The 19542-nt window shown below is 31.2% G+C and overlaps 1 protein-coding gene across 2 annotated transcripts in view; it reads left to right on the plus strand.

Annotated features, from left to right (window-relative positions):
* Positions 1 to 16747, plus strand: part of Mip (Myoinhibiting peptide precursor) — a 377421-nt gene extending 360674 nt beyond the window's left edge. For both annotated transcript variants that reach the window (XM_072540715.1, XM_072540717.1), the window contains 3 exons: positions 1814 to 2009; positions 8942 to 9058; positions 13501 to 16747. In XM_072540715.1, the coding sequence (XP_072396816.1) occupies positions 1814 to 2009; positions 8942 to 9027 (282 nt within the window). In that variant the 3' untranslated portion in view covers positions 9028 to 9058; positions 13501 to 16747. The remainder of the gene's footprint in view (positions 1 to 1813; positions 2010 to 8941; positions 9059 to 13500) is intronic.
* Positions 16748 to 19542: the final 2795 nt, after the last annotated feature.

Here is a 19542-nt window from a genome sequence, read left to right on the forward strand (position 1 = left end):
TGCGGAACTTCATAGTAACTATATAAAGGAACGAAAAGAAGAAGAGTCAGCAACCTGCGATTGTTATTCTCGTATTTTCAAAAGCGAATTTAATGTAGGGTTTTTTGTTTTGAAGAAAAATCTGTGTGACCAATGCGAATCTTTTACAAATGTCGGAGCAGAAGAAAAAAAATATGCAAACAACTATAGAAAGTCACTTAGAGGAAAAGGATCTAAGCCGTAAAGAAAAAACTAAAGATAAACTGAAAATAAAAAATTCTGATAAAAATATACATCTATGATACCAAGCTACTTATGATTTACAAGCAGTGTTACCTGTACCAATAGGACAAAGTTTTTTACAAATCTCGCTTAAACTGTTATAACTTTGCAGCAGTAGAAGAAAAGGCGAAAAAAGCCAAGTCTCCGAAACAGATAGCACTTGTGAAATTGATAAAGCTGTTACTTTTGAAATGAAATGATGGGGAATAGAGGGACAATAGAAATCGGATCTTGCGTTTATTACTATCTAAAAGAATTGTCAATAACCAGCCCAGGAGTTGATGTAATTTTTTATTCCGATAACTGTGGAGAACAAAAAATAAATTTCTAATAGCCATATACCTGTTTGCTGTCAATATTTTGGACATCAATTCTATTAATCACAAGTACCTTGTTCGCGGTCACACTCAAAATAAATGTAATTCAGTCCACAGCATAATAGAAAAAACAGTGAATAGAGCAAGCAAATAAGGGCCCATATACATTCCCGAGCAATACGTTGAATAAATTAGAAATGCTTAAAAAACAGGAGCTCCTTTAAACGTTAAAAAAATAAATTTTATTGAGTTTTACGATGTAAAAGCACTGTACAATGAAATGGGACTAGATTTCACCACAGGCGAGGAAGGCTTTGACTTCAAAATAACTGAAGTAATGGTACTTCAAAGCTTAAAAGGGAAAGATTACTTCCTGTATAAAAAAGTTGAATCAACGTGGACAAAAGTTGATGTTTGCCAAAAAAGAAATGGTCGGAGTTCGTCCGAATTGTTTTCAGCGAAATCCCAGCTGCGTAGGGCTTACTCTTCAAAAATTCCTTGAGGTGATAACAAACTAAAAGATTTGAAACAGTTACTTTCAAAACATATAATTCCTGGACCTTTTACGATTAAATTTTTCGTTTATACTTTTTTTGCAATTTCAATTTTATTTTAAGTTTCTTTTTATTAAAAAAAAAAACTAACTAGATAACCAAAAATTTTACACAATGAGTATGTCTGTGAAAATTTTATCTTTAAAACTAAATTCTAAATTTTTCTTTCTAAAACTAAATTCTAAATTCTTAACTTTTCATCCCTAAATTTGATCCCAAATTGCAATTACGTCATTGTTGCCTCAGTTATTTTGGGGCAACAATGACGTAATTGCAATTGGGGATCAAATTTAGGAATGCAAAATTAAGAATTCATTTCGAATGTGTAGTAGAGTTACAGTATATCACGGTGGCTAAGTATAACTGAAACACTAATCCAGTAACTTCAATATGCTCCATTGCATAAGGTATTAAGTAAAATAATTTGATATTTTTGGCTCTCCTGAAAAGTTACACTTTTGTAGTTGCATCATTGTTCCACCGGGACAGCGATAATAAGTTTTTTGTAACTATGGTATCCAACCAATTACTGTGAATTTCACTTTTAAATTTTATTTTATTTTTGTTCACTTACAATATTTTACTTTAAGTTTGTTATTGGTTAAGTAATGTTTTTTGTTGTCAATTATCAGCAAATAAACCTATTTAGTCTTAAAATTAAAAAAAATATATATATTTCAGAGTGGTTGGGGCAAGAGAACGAAACCCGATAACAAGGTAGATCTTCAAGAAATGGCAACTTTGTTAGAGCAGCATGACGAACCTCTTCTCTTTGACTCCGAAAATGACTATGATTTGCACCGAGAAGACAAAAGAAAGAATTGGGCAAAATTCAGTGATGGCTGGGGTAAAAGAAATAAATGGGAAAGTTTTAAAGGTAACATAATTTTTTAAGATTTGCTCATTTGTGATTCGATTGTTATTTATTTGTGTTTTATTTTTAACTCATAATTAGTTTGTTTATAATTTATTTGAAGTTTATTTGTTCATGTACATTATTTGTGTTTTATTTGTAATTTGATTGTTAGTCCAGTCGTCAGAGATGAAAATGCCACTAAACCTCTAAAAATCATACAAACAAGCTGAGTATTCCTGAAAATGTCAATTGAGGAGGTTTCTGGACAAGGGGTGCCCTTTTTCCGGTAATAGTTTTAAAGGAACGGCCGTGTTTTAAAGAGTAACTCTACAAAGTTTCATTCCTGTATCTTTATTCTATAATGTGTGGGAGATTTTTGAATGTAAGTTGGTACACCTGTTTTGGGCAATATCAATATCCTGTGGTGTTTGTTGGCAACAAACTGTAGATGGGTCCCTGCTTTGTTATTGAGTTCAAGATTACGTTTTACTTTAGGTAATTTAATAAGAGTATTCATTTCTGTCATGGAAGGTGTTGGTATTATTAAAAAGAAACGTAAAATTTATTCTCATGAAAATGTGAAACGTGAGTGTTCTAAGAAGAGAAAGTGTAACGGAGAATCATACATCAATCTTTCTCAGATTGAGGTTATGGCAAAGGAGTTTTGTATTGTAAGTAGCTGTTGCTTGGACAGTTGCTGTAGTAATATCGATGCAGACTGTCAGTTACAACTTTACGATACTTTTTATAGTCAATCTAAATCACTTCAAGATGCCCATTTGGCTAGTTGCATGAAAAAATCTGACAACACAAATGTCAAGACACACCAAAAGAAACCTCGTGTCAATGTGTGGTCTTATGTGATTAATATCAATGGTCTACAACTAAAAGTGTGCCAAAAGTTTATTTTATTATTATTTCAAATTTCAGTGAAACGTGTCAGAATTATTCAGTCAAAAATCTTAGAGGTCTTAGACTTAGAGAAACGTAGCTTACATAAAAATCGCCCTCATAAACTGACTGAGGATGTCATTGACTTTATGGAATCTCATTTATCATCTATTCCACATGACAAAAGCCATTATTGTGCAGAGAAAACATCCATTTTGTATTTTGAAAACCCAGAAGACCGGGCGGAAACTTAAAATGTCCTATGTTCATTATTTTAGAACTTTTAAATCTCATTTCAACTATGGGTTTAGGGCCGCTAAGACAGATGTTTGTGATTTCTGTTCTGAAAGTGTGGAAAAACTGAAGCGAAACCCCTTAGACAAATGTAGAGTCCAGTTCGAACTACAAAAAAGAAAAATAAAGAGGCGGCAGTACTGGAAAAAATAGTACATTGAACAGTTAAAGACAGATCCTACTCTGGTAGTCTTAGAATTTGACTACGGTCAAAACTATCATATCCTCAAACTCAACGTAAACAGCCAGTTTTACAAAAGAATGTTGTGGCTATATACTTTTAATATTCACAATCACAAAGATGATTCATCCTATTTCTATTGTTTTATGGAAACACAGGCAAATAAAAATGCCAATTCTGTTGTGTCATTTTTGTTCCACTGTTTAAACAAAATTTTTGTTAAGTATCCTGATGTAAAGAATATAGTTTTATTATCCGACGCAACAGGTGGCTAAAACAGGAATGCAACTTTACTTAAGTTTTGTTCTTGGCTTTCAAAAATTCGTAAGGTTACAATAACACACCTTTATCCTGTTAGAGTCCATTCATTCTCACAGTGCAGCAGGAACTTTGGGATAGTCCGCTCTAGTATTAAGAAAACAGAAAAGATTGGAACTGCAAAACCTTGGCTAGAAGCCATTGTAACATCAAGACGGAAACCCTCCAACTTCGAGATGTTAATGAACCGATCCATTATAAAAGACTGGGAGACAGCCTTGGCTCCTTTTTTCAAAAAAATTCCAGTTTCTATTCATGAAAAATTTACCATCATGAAGTATGTGATGATAAAGTTCAATCCAAATGGAACAATCCTCACTTCTAAAAAGTATCCTCACCTCCCTTCCAGTATATGAACAGAGTGAGCATTGAAAAATTAGAAGAAGTTCAACCTTTGACAGTTCCTTTTCCAGAAGTCAGTGAGGCAAAGATTAAGGATGTGAGAAGTTTGTATAAACATTTGGACATAGATAGTGCTGAATGGCTTGAGTGTATGCTTAACGAGACACAGTAAATGAGGCTACTTTAATATCTTTTCCTTTCAGATTTCAAATCAATGTATTGTTTTTTAATAGATCTTAGTATAGTATACATATTGGAACGTTTATAATGTTATTTTCTATCTAAATTGTATAAAAAAAGTTTTCTAATATAGCCCGATGTTGATTTATAGTACTTTATTATGATCGATAAAGGAATAGCTGTGTAATTCTGAAAGATGTTAATATATTTATTTGTTCTACCCATGATCTCACAGTACAGTTTGTAGAAACTAACCTTAAATCACACAAAATAAATTAAAGTTAGAATAATTTGCACCAAAAAAGTCTATTTCCGGAAGAAGGGCACATAGCACTTATATTTAGATATTCAACTGTATTCATAAATACAGGATATTACATAAATATTACATACTACTAAAGGAATTTAAAAAACTGTAGCTAAGGTTATATAAATTATGTAAAATATTATCACACAAACAACTTCATAAACGTGATTAAGTTAAATAAAACTTAATTTTAAATTAGGTTTTTCTCAAATCCACCATTTTGGCTATGTGCCCTTTGTCCGGAAATGTCCTCAATTGTGGTCCCCAAATTCAAAAATGTTTGCCACTTTTACACCCGGGCTTCCCTCTAAAGTGTTACTAGAAGGGTGGGGGAAAATGGAAAATATCAATTTACCAAGAATCTCTGCGTAAAAAAAATATTTCAAAAAGGAAATATAGCTAAAATAATTATGAACAAAAATGTCAATTAGCACTTTTTGCGTAGAATGAACTGTTCTCGCAGAAAGAACGCTTAAAGCGACCGGTAATTTTAAATGTCAGTTATATTTAGAGATATTTCAATTGCCTCATTTTTCTTGAAAAAACTCAAAATCGGAATTATTAGAGTTCTGCAATGTAAATTCCGTAGCTGTAATATAGTGGTAACTAGTGGATTGGTAACCCTTTTATATTAAAATTCCATGAAGGTTGTCGATTACAATAGAAAATATAGTCTATGTATGCCCTCTGTGTCATGTCATGTGGGACGTAACCAATATTTGTAAAAGCATGTATGTCGACCTTTGGGAAACAGAAATAAATTATATAAACATTGAGACGAGGTTAATACATTAAAATTATAAAAGCATCGGCAACAATGTATAGAAGTAACATTGGCTCTATAAAAGAATACAGGATTGGCGAAGATTGGGCCATGGGCAGATCATCTAGAGCAGTATTTTTGTGCAAAAAATGTGGAAGAGGATAAAAAGATATCAATTTTGTTAACATTAATAGGTAAACGAGCATACGACATAATAAGTGATATTTGTGATCCGGTAAAACCCAAAAATAAAATTTCCCCAGAAATCTATCAGAAAGATTTGTGTTTAACGAGAGGATTGCTTTTTATGAAACGAAACAGGCGGAAAATGAGATACACAAATATCGATAAATTAAACAGTAATTATTTTAATTATTATCTGCTCTATATTATCCCTTTTCTTCTTCTCCCTTCTTTTCTTCTACAATATATAGAGAATGTTAGAATTGTTGGATAGCCCAATTTTGACGATGTAAGTCTCAAACGTTATATTACATAAAAAAATTTTATTAACCATTAACTTCGAGTTTTTTCGAAGTTAATTAATTTTTCTTTAGTTGAAAAAACGTTTCTTGGTTTATTTCTGATGCCCCTGAAGATGCTCTAGAGATAAAAGTACTTGGGCAAGATTTAATAAAAAAAACTGTGATCGATCTGCCTTTTATTTTATATACCATTGATATTAAGGAATTATTCTACACAAGATGTATACAATACTGACGAAACAGTTCTTTATTACCGAGCCATACCTAACAAAAGATTTGCATTAAAAAAAAATGTGCAGGGAAGAATACAACAAAACAACGTTTGACTATTTTGCCATGTGCAAATATGGAAGTTTAGAAATAATTAGTAATTGGAAAAAGTAAAATTATTTGCTGTTTTAAGAGTAGTCATATTGATAAATTACCCTTATATTGGGTTTTTAACAAAAAGGTTTAGATGACAACATAAATTAGGACAAGGTGGCTGCATAAATTTGTCTGCAAAATAAAAAACTTAAATAAAAAAGTGCTTTTTTTCCTGGATAATGCCACGTTATACTCTAAAGTTCCATTAAAAAATGTTAAACTAATCTTCCGGCCATACAACACAAAAACCATAAATTTATCCAATGCACTTAACTGGATTATAGCTGCTTGGAAAAAAGGATCTCCTGCTACAGTTAATAAATATATTTCTAAAGCCGGCTTCTCTAATGTTATCTAAGAAAATTCACATTTTGATGAAGTGGATAATATACCCCTTGTCCATCTCTTTCCTAAAGTCCGTAACGAAATTTCGTATTTGGATTAATTTGCTTACATTGACTGTGGTATACTACAGAGAGCCTTAACTTCAGTATATTGGACGGACATTGTTGAAGATCTGCAAGATAATGATGGAAAAGCTATCGAAAATAAAATATTTCCTGGGTTGGGATGTATAGTAGCGGCAAATTTTGCATAAAATCAAACGTAAGGGCTGGGCTGCAACATCATCTCGAATTTGGCCTAATGCTCGCATTTCTGATATCTTGTTGTGGAACTGGTCTTTTTTTGTGTGCGGTTAACTATGCTAAAGCATGGTGGACTTTTTATATTGACACAGATAATACAAGTAAAGTCGGTTCGCTATATTTACGCGGGTTTCGGATTAAAAATTTTATTGTAAGTACCCAGTTTTAATTACCTGCTCTTTGGGGAAATATCAACTGGTCAAATGAAATGAAAAATAATCCATAACTTTTTTTAATTAAATAATAATGGAAAATCTTTTATATAATTGACAGTATCATAAGGAGAATTACTTCATTAATGGAGTCTAATGTGGCTAATATAAACCTAATAATAATTTTATATTACACTTCACACAGAAAATATGGTCTATGTATATTTGTTCCATGGAGAGAATTTCTAATGAAAAATAAAAAAATTTAACTTGCCAACAAAAATGAAAATCAGTCATTATCATCAAAAATATCATAATCATCATCATCATCACTGTCATCACCATTAATTGTTATTATGATTGGACTTATTTCGTTTATTTTATTTTTACGAGTCCACCAATCTTCTATTAGTTTCTCGCACTTGAATATACAGTTGCACCACACTTCTGGAGTTACAATTGAAAGTGCCTTTCGCCAAGTTTCCCGATCTGCGTCGTCACTATAATCGTTAGGCCTAATATGGTTGTCATAATATTGTTTTGCTATTCCCCATATATATTCGATGGGATTAAACTGGCAATGATACGGTGGCAGACGTAAAACTTGATGACCGCAACTTTCAATAATCTGATCCACAACAAAGGTTTTTGGTTTTGCGTGGATATTTTTGCCAAGCGTAATAATTCTGATTTTAAAATATGTTGTGTAAATGGTATATGTTCCTTTGTCAACCATTCTTTAATTTTATTAACAGTCCAAGAATTCGTTGGACTTTTGTTTAATACTTCAGAATGGTAAGGTGCATTGACTAAAATAATTACGCTGGGCTCACTTAAACCTGGGAGACGTTTTTCATGTAACCATTTTACAAACATTTCTGTGTTCATATTATCGTGATAGTCACTTGATTTTGATTTAGATGAAAATATTAAATCAGCACCTTCTATAAAACCCGATTTCCCTCCTGCATGTAAAATTATGTGTCGCTTCCCTTCTCCATCAGTATGTTTGATAGACTTTACGTTATCATCTTGCCATATTCTCTTGGTTGCACCCCTAGAAAATATCCATGTTTCGTCTAAATATATAAAATTTGCCCTTTCTTCTTTTAATTTTGAATATTTTCTTATAAAGTTAATTCTTTTATGCACAACAGAACTTCTTTCACAAAGGGCTTTTCTGTTATCCTCTTTTTAAAATTTGAAACCCAAATTATGTATCACTTTCCATAGACTTGTTCTGCCAATTTCGTCAAATTTGCTATCTTTTAATTCCGAGAGAATTGTATTTAAGGTCACATGTTCCTTGTTGGCTCGTATTCGATAAATGGTATCACGAATTTCAAATTTTTTTCCATCTGGAATATCTTTCGTTTTCAATGATAGGCGAGTTTTTCGGTGATCTTCTTTCGGTCGTTCATTATTGCGATTTTGTAATACTCCTCTTAGTTTGGTTTCACTAATTCCTAGAGCATCACATACGCGTTGTTGAACAGACATTACCGATTTTAAAGGACCGCCATTTTCTTTTTCATCTGTAAAATACTTATGTACACTACAAATTAGACTATCTATATCTAACACACGTCTAGGCATTTTTAAATATTTCCACCAAACATACAATGTCAACACTGGCAAAGAATCAATTCAACTGCAATATTGTAACAAATTTATACCTACCCTAATGTTATTTTAATGTATTTTAAAATATGACCATTAATGCAGTTTTTACCTAATTTTCTGGGAAGTCGTTTACTGCAACTGGTTATCAATGAGTCATTAGCATAATTTTGTTAATCCGAATCCCGCGTAAATATAGCGAACCGACTAGAACAACTTTTCGTAGATAATACAAGTATCAACTTGAGGTCTACCAAACTGTAGCGAAAAGTTATCCATTTTAATGTATATGTTATTTTTATTTATTTGTACTTTAGTTTTTGTGTAGCTAAGCTACCCTTAAATTTTTAAATGATACACCCTCTATGATTTACGTATCCATTCATTTCATTTTTTTTATTTTTTAGGTGCTTGGGGTAAAAGAGAACCAGCATGGGTAAATTTAAAAGGACTTTGGGGAAAGAGAAGTGAAGATAACAGCTACATCAATTAAAATTTAATTCCAGTATACATTTTAATTAAAGGTAAAAAATTACGATATATAGTTCATCCCAAACCCTTCTTTCAGTGCGTCATAGTTGATCGAATTCTCTTTAACACATTAAGCTAGAAGTGCCAGAAAAAAACGTGAGTCTGTGATTATTATACATAGAACATACATAGACATACATAGAAAATGATTTATCGTAAAGCTAGTTCTACTTACGGATGTATAATTGGTTGGAGTTTAAAATACGCTAAATAGATATCCAATCAACGATGCGCATAAATATAATTTGACGCAGATTGTCTCGATCGTGACAGTACTTTCACAATGTCAACTGATAAAATGATAATTGTCATTCCAGGTTAGTATTATCAGAGATTTTACAGTGAAAATTTTGTATTTACATAAAAATATTTTAAATATACCGGAATATATCGAGAAAGAACAAAGACTAATATTAAAATTATTAAATTATTTTCAATTAGAAAAAGAGAGATTACGATCCTACAACTGTCAAATTTAACTAAAATGTGATGCAATAATTCTCGACATTCTTAAAATCCTATATGACGTCAAAATTAGTGACGCACTGAAAGAAGGGTTTGGGACAGACTGTAGTTTATTTCCTAAATGTTTGATTTTTTGGATTCTCAGTAGAAACACATTGGCCAATATCCTAGTTACGGGATGAGAAAAGGGAGAAAAAAAATAAAACTTAACGATTTACGACACGATCTACAAAAAGCTATATTTCCTTCTAGGGAAAGTTCTGAATGTGGCACTTAACTTGTGATGTCATCTTTCTAAACAATGTCTAAAAATTTTTAAAATGTTTGTTCTTTGCTTCGGTATACGCAACAAAACTTTAATTTGATACAGTAACTGACACCTGATAATTGTTTAATAAAGGTTAGGAATTTCCCAGTAGTTAAGCCCAAAGTCTCGATTAGTTACATTTTCCTAGAAATCATTTATAAACAAACCATTGATATTTTCGTATTTGTTCAAAATTGTATTATAGAAAAATTTAGTAATAGTAGTATGAATAATATCATGTTAATAGCATAGACTTTAAAAAAGGCACAAATGGGCGGAATTTACAAAAAAATTCAAAATGCGTAAAAAAATCCTAGAATAGGCAAAATAGGCAAAATAGACATTTTGCCTATAATCAAAGCTTTAGTTATAAATAAATAAATATAGAAGAAAACAAAGAAAATAATCAACATTTAATATTACACAAAAGGAAGATGAAAACCCTTTTATGGCATTATATATAGAATAGAAAGATACTAGCGATGCAAACCCGGAAGAACAAAAGATCAAGGAAAAAAACTAAAAAATATAAGCACTGTAAAATATAAAAAGAGTAGCAGAGATCATCCTAACGAACAAAAAAATGGCAGTACGGGACCAGAATTATTTAATTATTATTTAAGGAGAATAAAATAAATTCATAAACAAATTTCTACACTGATCCTAATGATATTTACAAAAGAAAAAATTTCAGTGAAAAGAATGACAGGACTTCCAGTAATTCCAATACCAAAAAAGATATGTGTCAGACTCGAATATTTATAGGGACGTACAAGGCGCCAACTAATATGTTGAGGAAAAAGCTTAAGCAATAATAGTGGGCAATTGCAGGAGCACATAACGCAGAAAATTTAATGGGCTATTACTAATATGTATTTAGGAAAAAAAGCTTAACTGTTAACTCAATACACAAATAAAGAAAATACTGGGAAAATGTGGTAAAGTAAAAAGAAAGAACAAACGGTAATAAAATTATAAGAAGAAGTGAATAAAAGTGGATTAAAAATATATGCCAATAAAATAAAATATACGTGTTACAATAGAATAAAAGGATAATAGTGATAATGATAACGATATATAAAAACCATGGCTGTAATAAAGTTTAAATTTTTTAACGGGCTAATAACTAGGACCAATAAAAATCAAGAGATGAATAAAAACAATTAAAAAAGATGTGAAGTATTTTGTTGTGATACAAATATTAAAATATTAAAATTCAAGTAAAAAGATAAACTAAGGTGGAACAACAGCAACTAGCAAAAAACAATGAAAAACTATATAAAAATAAACACGTATAAAAAAAGTAAAAGAAGCGGCTGCTATCTTCAATCAGAGACACACTGTATTACTAAACACTGAATATGTTAAAATAATATTTGAAGCCAGACCGAAAGGATAGGAAAATTCCATTACGAATCTTTTCGATGACGATAGAAGTAATTTTACCTCCCGATATTACTAACTGCGACGGACCCCTAATACCAGGCTCTGTACTAGTACAAACCATAAAGTCATCAAAAAATGGCAAAGTGACAGATTCTTATGACACTACAAGTCAAATATACAAGAATAAAAATAGTAACAATATTTTAGAGTCGATAACTTCATTTTTTAATAGTTCTTATACCAACGGACACCTACCTTATGGTTGGTCCAATTCATTGTTCATAGCTCTACTTAAAAATCCAACAGCAAAAACAAGTGGGTTTGGAACAAGAGAGGCATTGTTTGAGATAAACGTACTTGCTCAAAGACGTTGCGATATATCTGTAGACGTGTACTGCTGTTTTATGTACTATAAAAAGGCATTTGATTGGAATAAGTACTCTATACTATTGTATTGAAATCAAAAGAGAACTAAGGCAGGGCGCAATCTTGTCGCCCCTGTTTTATAACGTTTACTCCGAGACCATTTTCAGAAATGCACCTTCCGAAAAACAAGAAGAAATAATTGTGAACGGAGAAGTCATCATTAAGTTGCGATATGCGGACGACACAGTACTTCTAGCTTCTAGTCAAGAAGATCCACAAATAATCTTTTACAGTGTCGTTGAGAGATGTACAGAAACAGATCTGGATCTAAACTTGTAAATTATAATTGTCTGTAAATGTAAATGGTACAAAACTTTAGGAAGTTAATTAAAGTGTTTTTATTGAATATAAGCTAGAACGCAAAGGGTCACGGTGAAATTAGATCCAGAATTGATCACTCCAGAGTAGCTTTCAGAAAAATTTCCAAGGTATTATGTAACGGAGATCTGAAATTTTCATTACGAATTCGCCTGTTTCGCTGCTATACGTTCTGTCTCTTATTGTAGGGTGTCGAGTCTTGGACTGTGAATACAAGTGATCTAAAATAACTTAAGCCATTCGAAATATGGTGCTATAGAAGCATTTTAAAATGTTTTTGGGTGGAGAAGATTAGAAACTACTAAAATGTCTCAGCAAGATCACCGTAATATAAAATCACAAAGAAGAGAAAGCTGGACTACTTTGGACATTTAATATGATACCCCAAATATGGGGTGTTACAAATTATTAGGCAAAGGAAAATTCAAAGGCGGTTCAGAACGACAATGACTTTATGGTTGAATATTTTGCGAGATTTGTATGGTATTGATACAAGTATGCTATTTAGGGTAATAGGGTATAAGATAAAAATAGCTATGATGACAACTAATATTCTGAAAGGATATAGTACCTAAAGAAAAAGTTGAAACAATGACAATAACAAACCCAAAAGTGGAACAGCTTAAAATTCTAGAAATAAAAGTCATAAGAACGATATTGGGGCTAAACAATTAACGATTATGAGTGTATGAAGTTAGTAAATCATGAAATTGACGAAAAAATAGAAAGATATATTTGATAAAGTTTATTAAATAATTGTAAAGATGTACCACATAACAGATTCTTACTTATATAAGAAATAATGTGATGGTAGCCCTTTTGGACCCCATACTCAGTAAAACGCAAAATTTAATTTAAATAAAAATATATTTAAAACAAAAATATAATTTAATTCTATCCAATATGTACAATAAAAATTAAAAGACAAATCCTTGTAAATCAAATTGGCATGCTGCAGTCTGACGTCGATACTGGTGAATTTAAAACAAGCGGCATTTGGATGGGTAAGATAAAAGACGATCTTCGGTCAGTACCCAAAGACCGTGGGAATGGCCAATCAGTACCCAACCTAGGCGTGAGGTGAGGTTCAGTCAATTAGTTTCCGATCGATTAGTTCTGTTGGTTGTTCATGGCGTTTTTTAACCTTTGTATAAACGAATGAGGTATTTTCGCGAAAGTTTTACTTAGCGACAATACAATATTTGTTTTTAAGATACAACATATGGACTAATTAACCTTGTTAAATTTTATAACTTCTAGTTTATTAGAATATATTTCATTTCTAATAAGGCCATGATCTTAAGGCAGCGTTACGCCATATGTCGCGTCCACCACCGCCCCAAGATATGTATATAATATAGGTTTGAATTACATTAAAGTACTACAATTATAAAAGATGACTTCAAAGAACGTGTGGATACTTTGCTATGATTTTAATGTAGAAAGAATACAAACACTCTGATTAAAACCAAAAAAATTTATATTTTTTATAGATGTGTCTATTAAGTGCACTAATTCTTTGTTTTGTTCTAGGTCTTGAAACCTTTGATAATCAAAAGTCTGTACGGGAAACCAACTCTAGCATTAAGGAATACAAACTTTTTGTTTTAAATGTGTATATAAGTATCATTTACAAACTAGAAACTAATACTAACTGACAAAATTCTTAATATTTTAAATCAATCTAAAAACATAGTTTAGATCAAAAATTTGCTGTTTAATTATCATGAAATGGGACACATTTTTCATTATTGCAAATGGCATTTGTTGAAAATTGCACTAATTCTTAACTTCTATGTATGTTTATGTAAAAAAGTAACTAAATTATAAACAATATTACTAAATTCGTTTACACTACAAAAGCTGATCTTAAAATACTATCTATTTATACGAAAGAACTTAATTTCTTGTCTAGTTATATTTTGCGTAAGACTATACCTATTTTGTCTCTTCTACTACCTGTAAACTTCTCAAAAGAAAGTTTTAGAACAAAACTATTGGTACTATTGGCTTCTTTTTCTCATTCTCTTCTTCTTCAGCATTTTGGCATCAACTCCTCGATAAAGATCTCTTCATAAATTCTCTACTCTTCTGAATTTTGTGCTATTTAATGCCGTCTAGCCACTTTTTTTTCCTATTTAGCTCTATTTAAGTTGTGCAATTCTTCTAATTATATCTTTTACCTTCAACCTGATTCACACGTCCTTGTTTTGTGTAGGTTGTCTTACAGAAACTCCTAATATAGCTCGTTCGACTTCCCTCTCTACTGTTTATAATCTATTGGCTGATGACTCTGTAAATGTCACGGTCTTTATTCTATAGGTCAAACTGGTCGGCTACAACTATTAAAGAGCCTTTTCTTCAAATTTATTGGTATCTTTTTGTTTTTCAACAAAACAATGAGTCTTTCTATCGCTACCCAAGTCATTTAGATTTTTTTAGTAATTTCTGCCGTTTGATTGCAAGTGTAATCAATTTTGGAGAGTTCGTGTCTTTCGTATTCTTGTCTAACTTTAGATCAAAGTTTTTGCTTGTTGTTAGACCTTTTAGTACGTGTATTTGCAGAGTTGCATTGTCGTTATACATTTTAGGAGCATTTTATATCTGAAATCAATCCTTGTGTTATTCATTCATTCATTTTTTAAGCTTATTTTCTAGCTTCTTGGCTTCTTATATCTCTTATATTTTATATTTAGAACAAAAGTACTAAAGTTTTTTTCTAAAAGTTGGAAAGAAAGTAAAACAGGAACTAAGAATTAATTTTTTTTATTAGAAACATCTAAAACGCTTATTAAAATTGCAATCTACTCAACCTTAATCCATGAGCTACTTTTTCTCTTTCTTTAAAAATTTTTAAAAAACTTACACTGGAGAAATCCAGATCAGTCAGATTTTACTTGTCATTTTAACCAACTCAAAACATTTCTTTCTCTGAAATCGTCAAACCAGATCTAGGTGATCTATTAACTGAAACGTCTCAACATTGAGGCATTGAAGCAGTAGTTGTTGTTACTTTTGGCATATTTTTCAATGGACTGAATTTCTAGGTTCCTATTTCTAGTACCTATTTTTAGGTACTTATTTTAATGTCTCTATAACGGCCACTTTACCTAAAATGCCAGTGAGCATTGACCTTTTTTCTTTTATTTTTAACAAGGGCTCTCCAGCGTAGCCTAAGGTTTAAGATACTATTATATTGCCTAGTCTCTAGATAAGTATTTTGCCTAACGTTGGAATTTAAATATTTTTTACACTAACAGGATCGTATTGATTTTTAACATCAATATCATTGGTAGTAAAGTCCTAGATATGTCGTTCCTTATTCGCCTTAGTCTTGGCCTATCTCTACTCAGATTTTTTTGGGCAATCCTAATACGGTTGGTCTGGAAGGATAATTTTCATTTGTCTTGACTACTACTACTAACTAGTTCTATTGTATAAAATATAAAATTCCTGTCATCTGATTTTTGTTGATACTTTTTATAGATCTTTAAATTATATCACCTTTTTTTTTAAATCTGTTTCTAAAAGTAAGGCGTACTGAACTTTTTTCGTTTAACTTAAGTCTTGAAACAACTACATGTCACTATAAATAGAAAAAAGATGTATAAAAGTACAATTATGCTAATAATACAATAAAATGGAAAAAACAGATTATGATAATGCTAAATTCTGTGTACACTAGTCTCTCTAGCTATTAATAGTTTCTATAGCATTTTTAATACCATAATATTGAATTTGCGTGATTCCCAAATTCGTTTATGTACCACGTTAATTATCTACTTTAAAAATGAAATATATTTTGCAGACTTAAAGATTGATAAAATTATGTTCCCCATTTATATGTCTTCTTAACGTGCCCCATTTCTAAGGACATTGGCGATCATCATGCCCCATTTGACTCCGTCTGCAGCCGTTCTGAAAAGTTCTATTGACGTTTTCCCACTCCATTATCTCAGATTCTTCAGCCAGGATATTCGTCTTCTCCCCGGTCCTCTTTTGCCTTCCACCTTCCCTTGTATGACCAGTCGCATCAATTTATATTTCTCGTTTCTTAGTATGTGACCATAGTAGCTCATTTTTCTTTTCTTTATAGTGTTGAGTATTTCTTTATCACCCTGCCTAAAAGTTTTGCTTTAGCATAAACACTGCATTCCTTAATCTTGTTCTTGCTTATTACCATGATTTTTGTTTTATTTGTATTTAGTGCCATTCACTACCTTTTGCAGTATTGGGTAATGCAATCAACCAAGATCTGTAGTACTTTTCTGCTCTCTGCTAGGATTATTGTGCCATCTGCGTATCTAAGATTATTCAGAAGTGCTCCTTTAATAAATATGACTTCATTTACGTGTTCTAATGCCTCTTTAAACAATTCTTCTGAATACATATTTAAAAGTAAAAGGGAAAGCACACATCCTTGTCTTACTCCAAGATTTATAGGTATTTCTTTCCATTTTTGTTGGTCTATTCGTATGATGGCTTTCTGATATCGGTATAGATTGGAAATGATTCTCACGTCTTCGTCATCTAATTCCCTGTTCTGCAGTATTTTTGCCATTCTTCGGTGTTGTACTTTATCGAAAGCTTTTTCGAAGTCGACTAGACATATGAATACCAGAACTATAATCTTTGCTTATTGTATTTTCTCGTCCACTGACTAGTTTTTCTCTATCTTCCATATTATTGGTAGGATTTCTCTTTGTTAAATTGATATAATGTAATTGTGTTATCTTCAGCAATTATTAAGTAGCGGGTCTAATATATGTTTAATATATATATATATATATATATATATATATATATATATATATATATATATATATATATATATATTTATATATATATACATATATATATATATATATATATAAATATATATATATAGATATATATATATATATATATATATATATATATATATATATATATATATATATATATATATATATCTAAAGATAATATAATAGGTGAGTTTTCTAATCTTTGATATCTTCTCCTCAGGATCGTCTTGGTCTACCACATTTTCTTATACTGGGCGGAATTTTTTTTCTATCTTATGTAGCTTCCTATTTTCAGGCATTCTCTGCAGATGTCTCTGCCGGTTCAGTTTTTTGTACTTAGTTTTTTGTATATAAATTATAACGCCCCACTTCGTGTACTCCTCTTTCAGGTTTCTAAGCATACAGTGTATGTTACTGTTCTCTTGAGCTAAATTGGCTTGTTCGTCAGGATACCCATATTGCAGCACTTTTTTCTTCGCACTGAGAGCGCCTCATTCAGGTAAATTTTGAAGAGTGTATGTGCTTCTCAGCAGCCTTGCTTTGGATCCTTACTAATAGGAATTGAAACTATTTTATTTTGTTTATTTACTATTGAATTCCTGTTAGACTTATTTATATTCAACATATTTTTGATGTCCGTACTTTTGAAGTAATAATACACTTTCAGATCCATTCAAATTTAAGCCACACAGTTGTCACTTAGTAAGAGGAAAATTTACGTATCCCAAACACCTAAGGCATCATAAAAATTGATCTTCAATGGGACATTTCCGAGTCTGTTTTTATTATCTTTCCAACCCTAGATGACCTGGTACGTTGAAATACCTCCCATACATTTTCTTACGCATATGGACATCGCGAGCCGTATTGTTTTTTTCAGGTATCTTATAAAGATTGGCACCAAGACTAGGATATCTTCTTAAGAGTCTTTTTAAAACGACAGAAGTAGTTTAGAGATTAATAGGTATCATTTGGACCCTTTTCGGTTATCCAATGTCTCCTAATTTGCGTTCAAGCTCTTAATACTATCAATTTGATCATTGTATTTGTTACTTACTATGCTGATAATTTTTCTCCTTTTATTATTGTTAATATAGTATATAAAACTCATCAAACTCATTTATCTAATTTCGTTTGTCTTAAAAAGTGTAAATATTAGAGAATTATAAAAATGTGTCCAATTTATTATAAAAAATCCATGTTCATAAGAATATTGAGAATTGCCTATGCATTTTTAAAAAGGATTTTAATTATAACTTACAATTTAAATATATTATATGTGATTAAGTGTGAATGTATCCAACATTGTAATTAAATAAATTTATCATGCTGGCATCCATACATCTGCGTTTGTTTACCTACAAAACTTAAAACTCTTTTATTCTAAAGAATCCTTCTAAACCAAAGTTAATAAAAAATGAGAATTTTTAGTATAGACGGGCTTGACAGTTAAAATGAAAACTCATTATTATGCTCTTAACTTAAAACTTGTTTATTTAAAGATTTGACGTCAACAGATTTTAGAAAAAAAAGATACACAAAATGAGATAAGCTAAATTAAAATCGGATGATAAACAAGAAAGTTATTGCAAAATGAACAACAAAATCGCCGTTAGTCGTCTTGAACAACAAGATCGATACCCAACCACCGACGTCCTGTTTCAAAAACAAACGGAATACCAAAAAGAGCTAAGCACAAGACTCAAATCAATAGAGACACTAAAACAAATGGATATAAACGGACTAGCCAATAAAATAAAAGTAACTGTAACAATATCGGTTAAGAAAATATGCTTAAACACGAAAACAGCCAAAACATGTAAACTTCAACCTAATACAATTAAACTACTCCAAGTAAGACGAAACAGAACAGATCGAACTTCGGACAGCTTCAAAAGTTTAAACAAAAACGTGAAGAAAGAAATTAGGAACGATCATAGAAACTATACTAACAATCTAATAAAAGATATAATACAAGATAACTGCAATATAAAAGTAGTGAAACCATAAAACTCAAGCGGCATAACAAAAATTATAGAAATAAAAAATGAGAAAACTGTCACTGTCCGAGACAGAAAGGAAATAAGCGAGGCGATTGAAAAATTCTACACTAAATTATACTCGGTAAATACACAACCACAACAACGACGTACTGAACGAACAATAATTAACACCGGCTCAGAAGAAATACCGGGAAATAATAAATAAAAACGAATGAATGTCCGGGAGAGGATAAAATTACAGTTGAAATGGTAAAAATTGGTGGCAGAAAAATGGAACAGGTAATAAATATTTTATTTAATAAAGTAATTGATGAAGGAAAGATTCCTTAAGGATGGTACAATTCCGAAGTCATTCTAATATTCAAGAAAGGAGACAAAGCAAACATCGAGAATTACCGGCCAATATCCTTGCTATCACATCCTGTATATATTACTAATTAAAATTATAACCAACCGCCTAACACATAAGCTCGATTTCTATCAACCTATCGAGCAGGCTGGATTCAGAAAACATTTTAGTACCATAGACCACTTGCATACCGTAAGAACACTGATAAAAAAATGCACCGAGTATAATGTTCCAATTTGTATAGCGTTCGTCGATTTTCATAAAGCATTCGATTCCATCGAATTATGTGCAGTGCTTGAATCTCTAGAAAATGCACGTATAGATTTAAGATACACTAACATAATTAAAACATATCTGAAAATGCCACCATGCAGATAAAGCTGGAAGAAAGCACAAAAACTAATCCCATAAGACTACAACGGGGAGTAAGACAAGGAGA

Source organism: Diabrotica undecimpunctata, chromosome 8, assembly GCF_040954645.1.
Source record: "Diabrotica undecimpunctata isolate CICGRU chromosome 8, icDiaUnde3, whole genome shotgun sequence".
NCBI classification, from domain to species: domain Eukaryota; kingdom Metazoa; phylum Arthropoda; class Insecta; order Coleoptera; family Chrysomelidae; genus Diabrotica; species Diabrotica undecimpunctata.